Below are 19,937 nucleotides of genomic sequence, written 5' to 3'. Positions count from 1 at the left end.
CTGCTTTGGTTTGCCCCTAGATAAGCAGCCAACCCCTCAACACCACTCAGTACCACTCAGTGGAGATCGTTAGCTAGTTAGGACAAACAGCCAGTCTTTACATAGTAAAAGGTAGCGTGTGGGATTTAATTTGGATGGCTAAAACTCCTCTAGTGACTGGCAAACTTGCTGCAAGTTAGAGGAGACATCTGGGAGAAACCGTGAAGCTGCCTCTCCCCGTGTCTCGTACTCTCCCCTTCTCTCCAAGATGTCAGCTTTCTCTGAAGCGGCTCTAGAAAAGAAACTATCCGAGCTTAGCAACTCGCAGCAAAGTGTGCAGACGCTGTCGTTGTGGCTCATTCACCATAGAAAACACTCGAAGACCATTGTCAATGTTTGGTCCAACGAGCTGAAAAAAGGTAAGGTTGTTGACACGAGCTATAGCTAGCTTGTTCCCCCGTAGTAAAGATCGCTAACACGCCTCTAAATGTCACAAACAAGTGAGGAGCTCGGTAACTCCGGCTAAAGCATTGCACTATATTTTGAACTATTCCAGCTAACGACATGAGACAACGCGTCGTTAGCTCAGTACCTGCTAATGCTAGCCAACTTTCGAGCTGTAACGTTATCATGTGAAAAGATTTGGACACTCCAGCATTGGCTAACTGACGTTAAATTAGCGTTAAACCTCCTTAATCATCTTACGTTAGGCTGTTCATGTGTAAGCCATAGACCAATGCAGTTAAAATGTAAATTTACATTTACATTGATGTTAGCCTGTGTAAACATGACACTAAGCCCTGGTACAAGGCCATTCTATGCATCAAGGTCCTATTGACCCCTTCACTGCAGAATGAGCTACCTGCAGCAACAGGTGGGTATTTTCACCCAAACAAATCAAATAAATTGATACCACAGAATGCAAGCGCCAGTTCTCAGACAGATGACAGACGAAAGCATTCAGGTGTAAATAATCACGACTCCAAATGAATATGAATGGATTTCCACATTTGTGGTACATGTGTAAATAAGGAATCCTTAGTTGATATGTTTGCCATAACATCTTTACAATGTTTACATTTTGTTAAACTGCCCCCATGTGGCCAACAAAATCAATAAAGCTAAAGCTGAGGCCACACACTCTATTTTATTTTACAAAACAAAACACAAACTGAAATGACTGTAAAAATAACTAAACAATGTGAAAGCTTCCTCCAGTTGATAAACCCATACAGAGAGCCAGATATTTCCCCCAGGAGCTGGTAAAGACCAAAAACAGAGCTAAAAAGAGAGTAAATACTGGATTTACATTCAATAGAAAATTATTGATAACGTTGCTTCCTATTTGATATAGTAACGTAATAAGCAGCTATTTGCTCTCACGTTTGCCATGAGAAAGAAAGAAGTTTCCAAAGAAGTCTAATTTTTGCAGGTAACATTTAATCTGGCATAAACACTTTTCTCCATCATACTTTTAAAAGTATTTTGTTAATGAGCACTGATCATCTGATTTAGGTGCGAACGGCCAATTATCAATAACTTCCATTGATACTCATGCTTATAAGATTTAGTAGGCTGGAAGGCTAAATAAATTATATAAACTTTACCATTATGTACTTTAGAGGTATTGTGATTGATACATTGACACAGGCTTTGAATCTTAAACTTATCATCATTTTGTTTAATTATAAATGGGCAACATCATCACAACAACATACAGTATATCTTTTTAGATCAGACATTGAATAATGAACATACTGTAGTGTAGATTCAATATTTTTTTATATTTTGCTTATTGTCACAGTATTCATTATAGGTTAGGAAGGCACATGTCACACAATTTAAAAGAATCCTTCACCGCTATAAAGGATAAGGAATGTGTTGAATGAATGAATTTGTAACATTTATTTTTTGTGTATGCATGCATTAAGTAGATGCCAGGTATTGCTACAGTTATAGCTACTATATACTAAATATAGCTACTACTGACACACTGTTCCTTAGTCAACAACCTAATTATATCTCAAGGGAGTATTTTAGAAGGGTGTCTGTGGGCCAAAAGGACTGTGCAGCATTAATAGCAGTAGGGGATAGTCATGGCACATTTCTAAGTGATCTAAGTTTTAAACTTAGATCAGTGTTGACTGGGACCTGTCTCAAAACAACAGCAGACATTTCATTTAATTTTTTCATTTAACCTTTATTTATACTCGAAGGATCAGTTGAGGGGTGACCCTGATTTTCAACGATGTAGAGTCAAACAAATGCAAAGCAAAAACAACAATACATACACAATATACAATCCATTTATATCAAATATACAACAACTGATAATGAGAAGAGAAAAAAAACATTTAGACAGACATGTAGAATGGCTGGAAAATACAATGAAACGAGTGAAAGTAAAATATAGCCTAATTAAAACCGTTACAGGTAGAGTTTGGCAGATTTAAGATGATATGTTTGATTTGGTTAAATGATATGAATGTATTTATTTGAATTGTTTTTCTACTTGTAACCGTGTCTCAGTTTAGGATTAAATCACCAATATTTAGGATTAGTATGTTAATGGATCGTTCCTATTAAAATGCATTGTACCAGGTACCACTGTCTGTGTTGCTCATCTTAAAGTTCAGTCCAGCCAAAAGCCTATCTGTAATCTAATTGTGTGTGTCTGCACATTTTAATGCATGCAGCTCCGGTGTCACGCAAGCTCACCTTCCTTTACTTGGCCAATGACGTCATTCAGAACAGCAAAAAGAAAGGACCGGAATTCACCCAGGACTTTTCACCGGTGATCGTTGATGCATTCAAGCATGTTTCCAGGTCAGATTTTATATTACAGATACATTGTTTATTGTTTGTCAGTTGCTAAAGTATTTACACAAACGCGGTGTTGCAGCTTAAAATGGTATTTACATCATTTGGATTAGTGGATAGGATGTAAGTAAACATGTTCATATGTTTTCACATTGAAATAATGTTCCAGCACTAACATCAGCTGCATTTCATGTTGTTAAAGGTCCCTCTGACTCCTATGTTTTTGTGATTTTTGATTCCAGAGATGGAGAAGAAGGCTGTAAGAAACAGTTAGGTCGTGTTTTGTCCATCTGGCAGGAGAGAGCTGTGTATGAAAACAACCTGCTTGATCAGCTCTCGCAAGTCCTGTGTAAGTTCACACAACATGAAACCTATTGTAGAGTATTGTTCAATCTCAGCCGTGTCTACAAAATGATACAAAACAATATCTAATGTCATTGCTCATGCTGACTCTTTGCAGATTTAAATTCTGCTTTTTTTTATTCTGTTTTGTATGACAACATATAGCTATTATTATTAAAAAAATAGGATGGGACAAATTTTAATCGCAACCATTTCAGTTTCAATTATCCTCATACTGTAAAGCTGATCAGCTTCATGGCAGGACAATGAATTGAATGCTGTAACGTTGTTATTCAATAAAATGCGCTCCATTTCCTTTGAGCTAAAAAACAGTATTTTCTTATGTGTGGTATTTTGTTTTTGTCTTTTCTTGTAACCTATAGATGGCGAAAAGAAGGCTAAGAAGAGGTCTTACGAGGAGATCCAACCGGAGGATGAGGATTTTGCGTCCCAGAGCTCCCCAGCCGAACCCCCGCAGGTACTTGGCCAAGACACACAGTGTAGCAATTAACAGAGTGTGTTAACAAAATTGTACTCTTTACTACAGAGAATGTATTGATACTTTTAAGTGTTGATACAGCTGCCTCTGGATAGATTGGTATCGCAGTGCATCCTTTCTCTACTGCTTTTTGGGTATTGTTCATATTTGACTCACGTTTATGTTTGCCACACATCTACTGTACCTTATTTACTCTTTCTCGTCCATTTGCCTGCTTATTATCCTTTCTGTACCTCAGACAGCCGAGTTAATCCGAGCTCTGCAGGACCTTGAAAATGCAGCCTCCGGCGACTCAGTGCTGCGTCAGCGCATCTCCTCCCTCCCTGCTGAGGTGCAAGACACGTCACTGCTTCAAAGGATCACAGGTAGGAGGCAGGGCAGCACACCTATTGTATACTGTATGTATACTGTTCACCGCTCATTAACACACGTACTTATCGGTTAATCAAGTAATTGTCTTCATTGCTATCAGGGTGGGTTACTGAGTAGAGAAACTGCTATTGATATAGAGCTGGGTAACCCTAACCCATTTATGCGGCAACAAATACTATGCCATGATTTAAACAATATAATAAAGTGAAGCGGTAATTTATTTAACATTTTCTCCCCCTTTTGCACTTCCCCAGCCATTACTCAACTTAACCCACAAACGTCAAGCAATAGTGTTCCCACCCCAAAAATACCCACATACATATAAACGTATTTTCTCAAAACTTAATTTAACCACTTTGACATACTATACATTTAAAAGCTACATTTCATTGCGCCCTATCTATCACTTTAAAACTCAAGAGACTAAACACTACAAACAAACAGGAGGGCCCTTGAGCAGGACACCATAGTTACAGAGCTACAAAGGAGTAAAATTACCTCCATCTACCACATGAAAATCGTGTTTTATCTGCCAGTGATTGTATTGTAGCTATTGACATTGTACCTGTGTTGATGGAGGACTGAATGATATCTAGCTGAACCATTTGGACTAGTAATGTTTAAGCATTGTGCCCTGCTCTCTGTGTGCTCTCTGTGCTGTAGATAAAGAGTCAGGGGAGCGCCTCTCTCGGCTGGTGGAGGAGGCCTGCATGTTGCTAGCCGACTACAGTGGCCGCTTGGCAGCTGAGATTGATGATAGAAGGCAGCTCACGCGCACACTAACAGTGTTCCTGCAAAGCCAGAAGGATGGCCTGGCCCAGAACGAGCAGAAACTCGAAGTGCGTAAATTACTATTTTTCATTTTTTAATTACTGTTTATCTGTGTGTGTGTGCCTTGTCTATCCCACCTTTGAGTCATTGTCGATCCTGATTTTCATCTCAGTGTAGCTGTGTGCTCACACTTCTTCTTTGTCAACGTTTTGAACTAACATGTTTTTTCATGGTATTTCAGCATGATGCACTTAGACCGTAGATTTGAATTTGAGTGTTAAGCCTGCTGGCATTACAAACAGAGGGAAGATTCCTGATTAGATACACACTTGAAATCCAAGCATGAATTTCTCTTTTCCCTGGCAAATACATGTTATTTTAGCCTTTGTTCATTTTACTCAGCTTAATCTTAGCTCTTTGTGTATTTACTTCCCACAAGGTAAGTATCGACCAAAATGATTCAGCTTGAAAAACTTCACTATAGAGTTTCTTGTTTTCTCATCGCCATCCTTCTATATTTGGTGACAATAATTGTTCAGCCTTTATCCACAGGATACCAAGAGGAAAGCGCAATTCATATTTGTATTCTGTAATAAAGAAAACATTGAAAATAAAAAACAAAACTGATTTTCTGAGTGATTTTATTTGGCTGTAACTAGCAGCCTCTTGTGGTACATGCATTGTAACAAATTTCAATTTCAAACATGGTCCAGAATTAGCCCTTTTTTCATGGTATTGACACATTTCACACTAAAAACACAACCAAAGTTGAATTAGGCCAAATCCAGTACAAATGGTCTAATTTTCAAAGAAGAAGACAAAAAAATGTCTACACGTCAAACCATAGAGAAGAGGCTTTAAGAGTCCGGTTATAGATTATTTCACTCATTGATAGAATTTTGTTCAGTATTCATAACTTGGTAGGATATAGTTGGAAGTTTATGATTCATACTGATTTTAAATCTTCCTGTTGACCTGAGGAGATGTATTCTTCTTGCACAACACAACTACATGCATCAGCTGTTTGCCAAACATGCAATATAATACACAATACAATACAACAAAGCCCGAGCACACGTGAAACATTTTAGAGATACTCCACTCTACTAGCTGACATTCAGCTGTGAGTCAGGGAACATTTTGTATACTCCAATCGTATAAAACTATAGACTGTATATAAAAGAGCATAAAACACAACAGATTTCACTGCAGTTTGCTTGATTTCCTTTATTACTAAGAATCCTTTTTGCTTAAATCTTACATTTGAGGAGAGGTATTTTTATTTCTACACCTTTCATGTGTTCCACGGATAGAAGTGAGAGTAAACCGTGAAACAGGTTAGTCATGAAAATTCATGTGTTTTAAATACGACAGTTAAATGGGTTGCCAATTGAACGAACAAAAAAACTTGAGTCACATGAAACTAAATGTTAGGGACAACACAACATATTTAATGGAAGTAATTAAACATTTTGAACACACACACACACACACCACATTATCTAATTTACAATTAAATACAAAGTTATCATAGTAGTGACATATGTTTCATATCCTTGGGTCATATTTCTTGTTACCTTACTTACAACTGTACTTGCCACAAATTGTGCTGCCAGAATTACAGTTGAAAATCCAAATATCACAGTTTAAATCATTTAAACTATAAGGTCTTTGGACTCTGATGGACTTTTTTCTGCTGTGGACCTTTTCAGGAATACAAGCGCAAACTGGCGAGGGTGACCCAGGTCCGGAAGGAGCTGCGTTCGCGTCTGAACAATCTTCCAGGAGGTCTCTACAACTCTTCAAAATGATTAAAGTTTCTCCTCCTCATCCTGACCCTCCTGCTACTGAAACATCTCACTTTGATCCTCGATATGATTTTGGAAAGAGATTATTTATTCACATGGCTTTTATTAACAGAACTGTCTTGTTTTTTTGTGTGTCAGTGTACATCTCTTTGTGCTGTACGTTATCAGTACATTGCGAATTAAGGTTTGCTATTCATCAGACGCAGGCTTCTCCTTCTTTGGCCTCTGCCCATCTAACTTCTACAGTTTTAAGGTGGAATGGATGACGCTGGTGTGATATTTTTGTATTGAAAGTGACTTAAGATAATGCACCAGAATGTGTCTCCTTTGTGTGATCAGAATAATTTCAGGATTTGTTTTGGATTGCTGTCATACCTTTATTTTTTACTGTATTTGTAAATGCATCTATCTGACACTTGGTTGTAGATCAGTTCAATTTTGATCATTGTTTTAATGCAGTGTGGGTTAATGGACTGAAGAGAATGGTACACTTGTGAAATCATTAGGAAAAGGTTTTCTGAAGCTGAGTAGTAAGCCATGTCCCTGAAAGCAAATCATTATATGTAATTACCATTTATTTTAAAGCCTCATTGTGAAAAAGGGTGTGTAAACCATTGGTTGGTGTACACACTCATATTTGCATGTACATATGATGGGAGTTATACCTGTAAGTGCTTCTGATTGGTATCCATGTCAACATGGCCTGCCAAACGGTCATTCAGACAACTGCCTGAGGTACATACATTGTACGGTAACCCTTTACAATAAGGTACACAAAAAAAAGTACCCTTTTAAAAAGGTTAGTTTACCTTTTCAAAAGGTTAGTTTACCTTTTAAAAAGGTAAACTACCTTTTTTGAAAGGTAAACTACCCTTTTTAAAAGGTAAACTAACCTTTTGAAAAGGTAAACTACCCTTTTTAAAAGGTAAACTAACATTTTTAAAAGGGTAACTACTCTTTTTTTGTGTACCTTATTGTAAAGTGTTACCCATTGTACACTGACGTCTTCATCGACGCTCAGACCTCCACTGTTCTGAAATCACGAGTGAAAAGAAACCGTTGTGTTGTTTAGTTTAATATAGAGTTACCCTTAAAGGTGCACTGTGCAGTTTCAGGGGAGGGTATTTTGTTTACATATGAGTAGCCTGCAGTTAGTTTACTAAACATATTTTCTCTACATGTGGCCTAACTCGTATCGTATGAATAATTGTATAATCATACATCAAAACGAAATTATTTTGAGACACCTGGAACCAAACGTAAGACTAGAAAATCCTTGTAAACAAAACAGTGGGCCCTGCTGCCATTAACAACAACAGTGAAATAGTAACTTTTCAGGTAGCTTTCTAACTTTAAACAGTGTTCAGGGGGTCAAATTTGCATCTGAGTAAATTAAGTTTATTCAGTTTTAAGAATATACCTTAGAAAAGGTTAACATCTCTGACACACCCAAAGTTATGCTACATAGTGCACCTTTAAGTCATCTGAAGGCTGTGCACATGCCTCACAGCTAGAAAGGTGCCCTGGTGCCAAAGCCAGACTTCAACTGTTTTTTTTTTTCGTAGTCCTACATAGAAAGCAAATTCTTCTTCGAACCAAATAAACAGACAATTAATGAACACATATTTGCACTCCTGTCTGCACTGTCTTTGAATGTTGAATGCAATTAAGGTCCTGACCATAAGGGGACGTAAACAGACCTCCATCGACCTTTTTCTTTGGGGTGCGCTCGTTTCCGATACCGTGATCGTCTCAACCGTAAGAGACTGGCACTGCTTCAGAGCATGGACCTATAAACTTCAGAGACGCCGCTCATGTGAGGTTCTAGGGCGAACTGCACAAACACACAGGAAGTTCAAGAAAAAATCCTTGTCGTCATTTTGGCCATAGTGTAAACAGAATTAGCTAAAGGCAAAAAAGAAAAGGAGTAGCTAAAGGCAATACAACATATGCAATATAAACCAAATTTAAGCTTATTCGTAGAAAGTTGTCGCAAATGATTTGCTAACCGCGTTCTATACAAAGGTTTTGCCATTAACGCGCTAGGTCAAGCCAACTGGTTAAACGCGTGCTAAGCTAAGCTATTGGCGGTTATTACTATTATTATACTGGCTTATTGTAATCAAAGCAAGTCGTAACACCCAACAATGGACAATTTCGAAACACCGTACGAAGAAGAGAATGAATTCATTGAATGCGGGGTAAGATAGCTAACGTTAACCATTCACTTAGGTACTGATGACTGACACATTCTCATACATGTTGTTTCTTACTTGTGTATTTTGAATTACCTAAGCAAAAATAATACAAAATACCAAATAACATAAAGAATGTCAACAGTTTTGTCTTTTGTAAAATGATTCTTTCAGTCCAAGTGGCATTGAAAATGATTAAATCTAACTGTTCTTTTAAGCTGTAGGAGCCCTGTATAACAGCTTATCAGTGTAGTGTGTTGAAACAGTGTAACATACAGTATTGATTCAACCTATTGGTAAATTGGAGGCTGTAGTTTGGGATGCTGTTTGATAAGTTCTTTATAATAAAATGGTAGTAATATGTTATAGTACCCCTATGGCCTAGCTTTGTTTACCCAACAAAGTGGTAACTTATGCCATATGTAGCTATGAGACTAATAGATTTGTGCTTTGTCTTTTGATCCAGATCTGTAATAAATCCATCAGGGGTGAAACCTTGTATAAGATACACCTGACTACACCGGGACATTTAAAGGTACACCTCACCATTTACTGGTTCTGAAAACTACACAGTATGTGAAAACTGCTGAATGCTGTCATAGCTAATAGTAACACCCAGTGATAGACTTATTATTCAGTGGTCAATGAGCTCTTCACATTGACTAGTTTTGTTACATTAACCTGCTGATTTTTCTTTTCATTCAGTCACAGGTCTTCAACAGGTTCAAGAAAAAACTTTAAGCAGGAAACATGGAGCATCCAAAAGTGATATTTCACTATCTTTCCAAAATGTTTGCAACATACCGGGACATCTCTAAGGTTTAATTTCTGTTGCAAAGCCTGCCTACATGTCCTGTGACCTTACTTACTTCTGTCCTGCCAGCCAGACTCTCATACATCTTGGTATGCTGGAGTTACATAAAGCGGTGGTTTAGTAAATACCAGCATCAGAGACGGCAACAGCCAAGGTACCTTTGCATTGTATTCTTCTGGGACGGACTTGAAGAGGAACTTCTGTGCAGATTGGAAGTTTGTTCATATGTGCCCTACATTTTCCATCCTGGCTACCCATCTGAATAACTGTACGTGTTCAATCACTTCTTGAGCAACAACAAGCAACCAAAGAATATAGAAATGCCAACCAACATTTTGTCTTTGACCCTTGTGAAGCCCTGGTCGATTTGGAGGAGCACTGTGTCTTTGTAGAGTGCACCTTGCAGTAAGTTTGTGGCACCATGTTGACACATTTAGGTTCAGAACACTATACGAATTGATCTTTACATGCTGTCTCCCGTCATCATCATCTTCACATGTGGCCAATTGTTATGGACATGTTTGCAAGAACAGCAGGCTTTGTGTTTTTGGAAAAACAAAACATATACGTAACTGTTATTCATCACTAAAAGTCTCTTTTCAATTCCGAAGCAGCCATTTGTTTCCTGGAGGCTGTCAACCATAGCTGAGCTTGCATTTTTCTTGGGCCAAATCAGTCCAAGTGTTTAAATTCAAGGCAACAAAAACAGCATCAAAATTCAGAGCTTTGGTTCTTTCTCATGCCATACTGCTGGAATGATGGTCGTGGTTTTGTCAATGACAACCATAAGTATCTTGGATACTAATTTACTTTTATAGGTCCTTAATAGTCAGTTTCCTATGGAGGATGTCCTCCTATGGAGGATGTCCTCGAGCCACAAGAAAAGTGGATACTGGTTCCCTGCCTAGTGCCTACAGATAGGACATGCTGGGGAGATTATATCTCTCTGCCGGCCTGGGAACGCCTGGGGATCCCCCAGCGGAGGCTGAAGGAAGTTGAGATAGACATCTGGGCTGCTCTGCTGATTTTGATCTTTAAGACTTAATAAAACCTACAAATAAGGTATCTTAATATATGCAGTCATGTTTTAAAAACTTTATTTGAAAAACACCCACATGTGGGGGGACACACTTCTATTGACTTTGCATTCACAATCAAACAAAAAAAACAATGAAGACGTGTACCTTTACTGCACCTCAAGTGAGCTGTGGTCTTGGTTCACCATTGTGTGTTAAAAAATGTTAAAATAATGTAATCCTTTCTCTGTTTGTAGCAGTTGGTAAACTCTAACCAGTGTCCTGTTTAACCAGCACTGATTGACTTAATCATTTATTGCTCTCCTTTCATTCCTGGCAGAAAGAGGATGCCTTAGTAGCAGAGGGTAAGTAGACTTCATTTTCAGCCTTGTCATTGTGTTCTTGTCTGGCCTTGTTTATATTTGCTGTCTATTCTGGTAGGTAAATATTTCCACACACAAACGTAACAGAGTTCACTTTAATCTGTTGCCTGGTTTCGATAGACAGCATTTTGCGTCTAGGTCAAGCAATGGTTGCGGTCTTCTAAGAACGGTCATGAACTCAAATCAACGGAAGTGTCATCATTTGGACTGAATTGAACTATATAAAAAAACTGCCAACACTTTCTAGATTATCATATGGAATCTTGAAATTATCATCTTGATCTTAAGGCTGTATGGCCAAAGATGTGTGTACATATCTTGATCCAATTACGGAAAATCTTGTCTTACCTGCAACAAGACCTGACTTCACTCCACTCTGCACATTTGAAATGAATGGGAACTACAGGCCATGCCTTATTGCCTAACGGCAGCACCGACCTCACTGAGACTCTTGTGCCTGCATTAAGGCTTCTTGGAAGAGTGAAGGCTACTGAAGCAGCAAATTGTTGTCAATAGTTTTGGAAAGAGATGTTGCATAGGTGAAATGCTTGTTTGTCCACATACATGCTTTGCATTGTATGTTTGACAGTGTCTAAGGTAGCAGAAACGACTGAACTGCTGCATAAAAACAACATGTCTGATTTCCAGACTAATGCAGATCTTGTTATTAATGAAGTGCCAGAACTGGCAAATCATTCTGGTATTGAACTGATCAATGTTAGCCAGAGTGCAACTATCTGGAGCTGATCATTAGTTCAGAGGTCAACAACAATGGCCTGTTATAATCTTATCTTATTAATGGTGGAGGACTGGCTGCACTTTGTCATGGCCAGTTTCAATATTGCTCTTGGCAGTTTAACTAAACTGGAAAGTGTCTTTGTGTGCTGCACAAAGTCAGTTTTTAATCTTCACTTTTATCTTAACTTTAATTCCATAATGTGCATTGGGCTTCTTTAAAATGTTTGTGTCACGTTTACTAGTTTGACGAGTCACTGATTGAGTATTACAAAATGACCTGAATTCGAAAGGCTCGGGTTTACCAACTGGGGAACGATTATAGCGCTCCCATCTGGACTGGATCCATGTTACTACTGGAGGTTTCTTCAACTGTGTAGACAGGTTTGACTGTTTTGGGTCTGGATGGCTTTGAGATTGCTTACATTGTTGAATGTAAGACCTAGTGTTGAACACTAGTTGAGAGTGTGCCCTTGACTGGTGTTCTTTGAGTTGACACTTTATATTTTTAATAAATGTTACTCATTCACCCATTATTCAAATCGGTGACACTATCACAAAATAGGGTGGAATGTCCCATGCAGACACCACGCTTACTTTTGTAAAGATTGGAGGTTATATAATTAGTTTTGATGCTGGAACTTCATCAAGTGCACAAACATCTCTGTGGTTCAATGCAGGAAAGAGTGTTCTGAGAAAATAGTACGTCGCAGAGAAGCCCATGCACACAACAAATGTCAACAATGAGCTGCGCAGCCCTGCAAATCAAGCAAGCAAGATTTTTTGATCCAACTCCATGTTGGGATGTGGTTTTTAAGACAGACTAGGGAAAATAAATGTTTCCCTTTTTTCAAAATGGAATAGGAAAAAACTCTGTGCATGTGTGCTGGTGTACAGAAAAGAATGTTCCTGTTTTAACTGTTGAACAATGTGGTGTATGTTCAAATTCAGAAGGTGGACCTCTGTTTAAACGTATGAAAGAGCTGTGGCAAGCTCACACTTGAAGTAAACACACATTTTTGTGACTTTTTAGTGGAATTCTTTTCAGATAGTGGAAGAATCCTTTTCCCTAAACTGTTGGCAACTACAGCGTATATCTGCTTTTGTCATTAGATGGATGTCAAAGGAGGCTAGGGCCATAATGCCTAACCAGGCATTTATTTCTCTTGCAAGGAATGTGTTTGTGTACCATTAAAAAAAAAAGTTTCCCAAACCCCTGCCGGAGGACTTTTTGTGCACATTTTAGATAGCTCCCTGCTCCAACACAGCAGATTCGAATGATTAGCTTGTTATCAAGCAGCTTCATGAGTTATAACTCCTTGATGATTTTAATCAGCTGTGATGGTGCAGAGATCTAAAACATGCCAAACAAGTGGCACTCCAGGAGAGGTTTTAGGAAACACTGCCATAAAATCCTCTATGGCAACACTGTTACCTGAAGACATTTGCGAAGCAACTCCAAAGAATCATTAGATGGGGTAAAAGCAACCAATGTTTGTTTCCATGCTGATGTAAGAAGAGCAGAATTTGAAGACTGGAGATCATCTAAAACACATACAGTTGCTCATTTACAGTTGTCGGATTTCTGATGTACTTGGACTGGCGAATCAAACACTTTTGGCTGCAGCTAGAGCTACAGTCTTCACTTATTACCTTACACCACTTACAGGTCCTTCTCATATAATTAGCATATTGTGATAAAGTTCAATATTTTCTGTAATGTACTGATAAACATTAGACTTTCATATATTTTAGATTCATTACACACAACTGAAGTAGTTCAAGCCTTTTATTGTTTTAATATTGATGATTTTGGCAAAAAAGTAAAGAAAAACCAAAAATCCCTATCTCAAAAAATGTGCATATTTCATCCGACCAATAAAAGAAAAGTGTTTTTAATACAAAAAAGTCAACCTTCAAATAATTATGTGCAGTTATGCACTCAATACTTTGTCGGGAATCCTTTCGCAGAAATGACTGCTTCAATGCGGCGTGGCATGGAGGCAATCAGCCTGTGGCACTGCTGAGGTGTTATGGAGGCCCAGGGTGCTTCGATAGCGGCCTTAAGCTCATCCACAGTGTTGGGTCTGGTGTCTCTCAACCTTCTCTTCACAATATCCCACAGATTCTCTATGGGGTTCAGGTCAGGAGAGTTGGCAGGCCAATTGAGCACAGTAATACCATGGTCAGTAAACCATTTACCAGTGGTTTTGGCACTGTGAGCAGGTGCAAGGTCTTGTTGAAAAATGAAATCTTCATCTCCATAAAGCTTTTCAGCAGATGGAAGCATGAAGTGCTCCAAAATCTCCTGATAGCTAGCTGCATTGACTCTGCCTTTGATAAAACACAGTGAACCAACACCAGCAGCTGACATGGCACCCCAGACCATCACTGACTGTGGGTACTTGACACTGGACTTCAGGCATTTTGGCATTTCCTTCTCCCCAGTCTTCCTCCAGACTCTGGCACCTTGATTTCCGAATGACATGCAAAATTTGCTTTCATCCGAAAAAAGGACTTTGGACCACTGAGAAACAGTCCAGTGCTGCTTCTCTGTAGCCCAGGTCAGGCGCTTCTGCCGCTGTTTCTGGTTCAAAAGTGGCTTGACCTGGGGAATGCGGCACCTGTAGCCCATTTCCTGCACACGCCTGTGCACGGTGGCTCTGGATGTTTCTACTCCAGACTCAGTCCACTGCTTCCGCAGGTCCCCCAAGGTCTGGAATCGGCCCTTCTCCACAATCCTCCTAAGGGTCCGGTCACCTCTTCTGGTTGTGCAGCGTTTTCTGCCACACTTTTTCCTTCCCACAGACTTCCCACTGAGGTGCCTTGATACAGCACTCTGGGAACATATGGGAAAATTTCTGAGCCTATTCGCTCAGAAATTTCTTTCTGTGTCTTACCCTCTTGCTTGAGGGTGTCAATGATGGCCTTCTGGACAGCAGTCAGGTCGGCAGTCTTACCCATGATTGCGGTTTTGAGTAATGAACCAGGCTGGGAGTTTTTAAAAGCCTCAGGAATCTTTTGCAGGTGTTTAGAGTTAATTAGTTGATTCAGATGATTAGGTTAAGAGCTCGTTTAGAGTACCTTTTCATGATATGCTAATTTTTTGAGATAGGAATTTGGGGTTTTCATGAGCTGTATGCCAAAATCATCAGTATTAAAACAACAAAAGACCTGAAATATTTCAGTTGGTGTGCAATGAATCTAAAATATATGAAAGTTCAATTATTATCATTACATTATGGAAAATAATCAACTTTATCACAATATGCTAATTATATGAGAAGGACCTGTAGTTCTCAACAAGTGTCATCGACATGTAACTAGACCTCTGGAGTTGGTGCCACCCCTTGAGTTGGGAAGGTATATTGCTCATGGCCAGACCCTACATCTTTCTAGATGTTGGTCTGGATTTCCATCCTAGGGTTTAGCTATACATAAAGCAAATCAAATTACATCAAAGTTAATGGAACATTGCACTGACAAATGACATATAATATAAGCTAAACATCATGCAAAACGCATTCAACATTTAGGTTGGACCAGATACTGTACATAGAATACTTTTATAATAAAAAAAGTAAATGTGATGATGTTGTCCTTTGCTAACTAACAGAGTTTGGATTTCACAGGCCTTGCTGTCTATCAACAGCCCTTACCTGTTTTTGAGGGCATTCTACACTATCTGGACTACATGAAGATTAATGAGCCCATCATTGGTGAATACCTTGATACAATACCTTTTGTACAATTTCCGTTTATTTCAATGTTCATTTGATCCCTTTTAAACATTGTTTCTGCTTTTATTCCTTAGGTTTGGATTATTTGGAAGAAGTTCCTTCTAATGATCCACAAGGATACCCCAGGTACACATGCAAGCTATGTCAACTGACTGCAAACCTACCAGAAACAGTCCACCATGTGATTGGACGTAAACACCGACAGAAATATGTGGTAAAGCACTGTCAACATTTTCAGAGCGTCTGCTTTGCCTTTTTAATTTAGAAGGCATAAATAAAGTGAGAATATCTTACCTTTGTGATCACGCAGGAACTGAAGCGGCCAGATCTGGTGACCTGGGATAAACAATCCATATTAACCCAAGGAGGAAAGATCATAAGAGCCAGAGCAGAGATAATAGAGAGACAAGATGGACGAGGAAAGCCACAGGTGGTGGAACATAGAGATATCAGTAACAAGATATATTGAATATTATTCAATAAAATGTATTTTAAAAGGCAAACATTTTTAGAGAGTAACTAACAATTGTGTTTCCTTTTTTGTGTTTCAGCAAAGGCTAAAAAAATCAATGGAGGGCAAGTACAACACCTCAAGAGGTACATTAACAATGTGAATTCTGTGTAGTAATAGATATTGGATAAGTTAATGATGCATACGACATTGTTTTTGTAAAAACAAGGATGGTATTGCAATTTTTTTTGGTAAATGTTATTTTTATTAACATTTATTAAAAAAAAATTAACTAATGATTAATGCCAGTAATTCTTGACCTTTTGATAAGATTTGTTACACTATTTTGACTGTGTATACTGAGTAGGACATCATTTACACTTATACTAATGTATCTGCAATAGGCAACTATCAACTGATATATCCACCTGACCAATTTTAAGCTCTAGCCCTCCCGATAAATACCTGGAACATGTTCACCAAACCACATAAATATTTAATTTAGTGCCCCACACTGTCTGACCTCTGCTGTAAATCACAAGAATACTAGAAGGCCTTATTTTACCTGCAGATAAATTCATTGCACACAGCTTTTGGTTGAGGGCCACTTCATCTGTAGAGGAACAATTAATAGAAAAACTGCAGTTAAATTTTACTACTATATGTTTACTCTGTTTCCCTAGTTCCCCCAAGGCGGACTCAAATTCGGGACAGAAATGTCCCACTGAGTTTGACCCAACACGATATGCCATCACACCTTAAACAACTCATGGGCTATCAGGATGAGTTCTCTCACCAAGGACGGTATCCACCAGAAAACCCAAATGCACCCCCAGTCCACGCAGCAGATCCTTTCATAGGGAACATAAACAGACCGATGTCCCAACGGGGGGACACATTCAGCCATAATCGCATAGAAGAGGAGTTACTGAGAGGAGATTACAGAGAAAGTGATATGTACAGACGAGAGGTTGTTGACCCAGATTACCGTAGGGACTATACAGAGGAATATGTTGAAGATCAACCTAGAAGAGCCCTACTGGGTCCTGATGGTGCTCCCATGTTCAATTCAAGGGAGGAGATTCCCTATGGCCAGGCTCAGAATGTGGAGTATTTCCCAGTAGAGGCTCCTCCTATCAGAAGGCCCAACCAAGAAAGAGATCATCTGAAGGAGTTCTACACTGAGGAAGTCAGACGCAAGCAGGTTCGTGCTGCAGAGTACATGCCCTCACAGCCGGCAAACCCAGCAGACCATAACCAACGATGGTCTCTGGAAAGGGAATCTGGTAGACAGGAAGGTGTGAATAGAGCAGGTAGGCAGGGATCAGGTGAACCAGAGGCCAAAAAGAGGAGCTTTCCCACTCCTATGGAGAGGGAGCAGTCGCGTGACCATTTGATTAATACAATCAGAGATTACTGGCACGAAATGGGAGAGCAGCATCAAGAGGGAGAAGTTTCCAACCCTGGAATGAGCAGAACAGGACCCCCTATCTCGCAGAGACAAGGGGAAGCTACTAGGGCCATATCTGACATCCCAGAGCCATTCAGGCGCTTTCTGACAGGTGCCGCTAAAGATGAGGAACACAGTAAAAGAAGAAGAAAGAGTCGCTTCACAGATGCCACTGCAGAGGAGGTGGAAACGACCAAGGAGATGTGAGTGATAATGTACCGGGTTATTAATCGCTAGAGTATTCTGGCCATTAAAACCGGTTGGCTAACACCTGTTTTAATTTCAATTTTTATTCTATGACCGATTGCTTTTTGTTTATATCTTACATTACATTCTGTTTGTGGACATTTCTGCGTTAAGGTACACTGAAGAGTACGTAACCCAAAATCAAGAGTTTGGCGGTCACCCTAGACCTGTCGGTGCACCATTGAAACCTGAAATCCATGGACCACAACATCCTGATCACTACATACAATTACAGGTATTTTAATTTGGCTATTTCTTATGAATAATAATAAGTAATAATTAATTGTCAATATGGTATTATTGTTGTATTGGTGACAAATCTGCTTATTTTTTTTAGAACCCACATCATACTGAAAGCTACAAAAGAGGTGGCTCTGAGACGGAGGATGTTTTTGATATTCTGGTAAATTCACAAATTCATAATATGCGATACACATAGCAGCCAAGTGTTATGTAGCACTTCTTAACTATGTTTGTTTTCCTTGTCACTTTGCTCCAACTAGAAAAACATTGAAATAGAGAACGCAGAAGAGGCGGACTTCCTGAAGAACAAACTTTGCCACCTTCTGAAAGAATTCAAGAACAAAAAATCTGAGAAATCTGGGGTAAGTATCACCTCACACAGTGTACATTTTTCTTATGGAACATGTCATTTTCTGCTTCTGTGTAACACGTTAGACCTGCCAATAAAGAAGCATGTGTTCTTATTGTTGTAGCAAAACAGCCACGGTCGAGCAGTTATCTCTACTGACTACAACAGCTCACACACAGAGCTGTCTATTAGACAACAGTATGACTCAAAACTACAACACAGACAAGATTCAGACCTTAGACGAGCTCAAGGCCACTACTTGGAAGACAAGCAGCTCCAAGAATACCATCATCCGGCCCAAGTAGAACCAAGACAGTCAAGCAGAAGCCGCTATGAAGGTAAATTGTATAATTTTGTTTTATATTGTATATATATGGTGTTGCCAGCTTAGGTGTTTTCCGCTAGATATCAAGGCCTGTTTACTGTGTGTTTTAGCGAGATTTTCTATGGAAATCTGGCACTCTTGAACAACGAACTGAGCGCCGTTCACAAACGCCAGAATGAACGCGTTCACAATAACGTTCATCAGGCAGAAAACAGTCCGTTCAGTTCACGTTCGCCCCCAGTATGAATAAGTTCATGAACGATTGTTCATTAAACACGTTCAGGCACAACACTGTATATATGTGTGTGTGTGTGTGTGTGTGTGTGTGTGTGTGTGTGTGTGTGTGTGTGTGTGTGTGTGTGTGTGTTATGCTGCATAACAGATGATATGGGGTCAGTCAGAGGACATTCACCTCAGTGAGATTTGACAAAATATTCTTGATGAAAAGCAAATAAAGGAAGTACTGTTTATAATTGTGTGAAAACTTAGACTACTTTTACATTTTAATCTCACATATTTGTTTTTTTGGTAATTTTTATTTGTGTAATAACTGTGTGGGCAAGATCGTCAGTTTTATTTCCTTTTGTTTTTTCAGAGGCTTTTGGGTTGCAAAAGATGTCTCGACCACAACATGCTATCCATCCAGAAGAGCCAGTACGTTATCCTGAAAGATTTCAAGAACCCATACACCCTCGTGACTACCGATCTACTGCTGAGGGTTTTTTGGATTCACACTCTTCTACACCTCCCCTCCACATGCAACGAGGACCCAGGATGATGGACAGGGGCCCTCAATACTCCAATAAACTGGACAAAATCACCTCCACCCTCCTGGAACTTGTGTCAAGGAAATAATTGTCAGTTTCCCAAATCGTGTAAACTGAATATCCATACTTTTGAGGAAGAGTTTAGTTTATAAAACATTATTTGACATGTTTTTTTTGTTGTTGATACATTTAAAAAAATTAAAACCTTTGTTTATTTCCATGTGTTTCAATTATTTGTGTTACTATTAACACCAGCAGCAACAATAGCAATATTGTTATTGATTTTAGTGTACTGGTAAGTCTTTTACAGTGCAGCACATTTAAGTAGATTATACTTAAAGGTGCAGTGTGTAATGTATCTGAATATTTAGTGGCATCTAATGTTGAAAGTTCTATAATGCAATGCTCCCTGGATAATCCCACGGTTTGAACAGAAGCTACTGTGGCCTTCAAGGACAAGAAGCTAGTTACTAAAGATGGTATCATCCACCACTGCCTTAAGTTTTTCCACAATATCAAGTGATGAAGTGAAGCTGTATTTAGTTATTTATTCTATAGTACTTCTTCGTCTTCCAACAGGTGCATTTCCCCATCACACCCACTTTAAAAATGTTAGTTTGTCCATTCTGTGC

General features: G+C 39.0%; 2 protein-coding genes across 3 annotated transcripts; both read left to right on the top strand.

Annotated features, from left to right (window-relative positions):
- The first annotated feature begins 21 nt into the window (after positions 1–21).
- LOC307264278 (regulation of nuclear pre-mRNA domain-containing protein 1A-like) lies at positions 22–8,214 on the top strand. Its single transcript, XM_080045656.1, has 7 exons — positions 22–398; positions 2,676–2,805; positions 3,042–3,148; positions 3,525–3,619; positions 3,879–4,005; positions 4,676–4,851; positions 6,496–8,214. The coding sequence occupies exons 1-7, from the start codon at positions 248–250 to the stop codon at positions 6,592–6,594; spliced, it is 885 nt and encodes a 294-aa protein (XP_079901782.1). The 5' UTR covers positions 22–247; the 3' UTR covers positions 6,595–8,214.
- A 273-nt stretch (positions 8,215–8,487) lies between these two features.
- Positions 8,488–19,515, top strand: LOC307264677 (uncharacterized protein). Of its 2 annotated transcripts, XM_080046140.1 has the most exons (13): positions 8,488–8,792; positions 9,253–9,321; positions 10,957–10,981; positions 15,367–15,453; positions 15,549–15,688; positions 15,785–15,904; positions 16,026–16,071; positions 16,609–17,578; positions 17,736–17,856; positions 17,959–18,024; positions 18,125–18,226; positions 18,338–18,551; positions 19,134–19,515. In XM_080046140.1, the coding sequence occupies exons 1-13, from the start codon at positions 8,739–8,741 to the stop codon at positions 19,391–19,393; spliced, it is 2,274 nt and encodes a 757-aa protein (XP_079902266.1). In that variant the 5' UTR covers positions 8,488–8,738; the 3' UTR covers positions 19,394–19,515. The 2 variants fall into 2 exon arrangements, with proteins under 2 accessions (XP_079902266.1, XP_079902267.1); XM_080046141.1 differs by lacking the exon at positions 10,957–10,981 and having other exon boundaries at positions 8,734–8,792.
- The last annotated feature ends 422 nt before the right edge of the window (positions 19,516–19,937 follow it).

This window comes from Ammodytes marinus (genome assembly GCF_949987685.1).
Source record: "Ammodytes marinus genome assembly, chromosome: 17".
Taxonomy (NCBI): Eukaryota; Metazoa; Chordata; class Actinopteri; order Uranoscopiformes; family Ammodytidae; genus Ammodytes; species Ammodytes marinus.
Note: the sequence above shows the minus strand (reverse complement) of the source record. Positions and strands in the feature narration are given on the sequence as shown.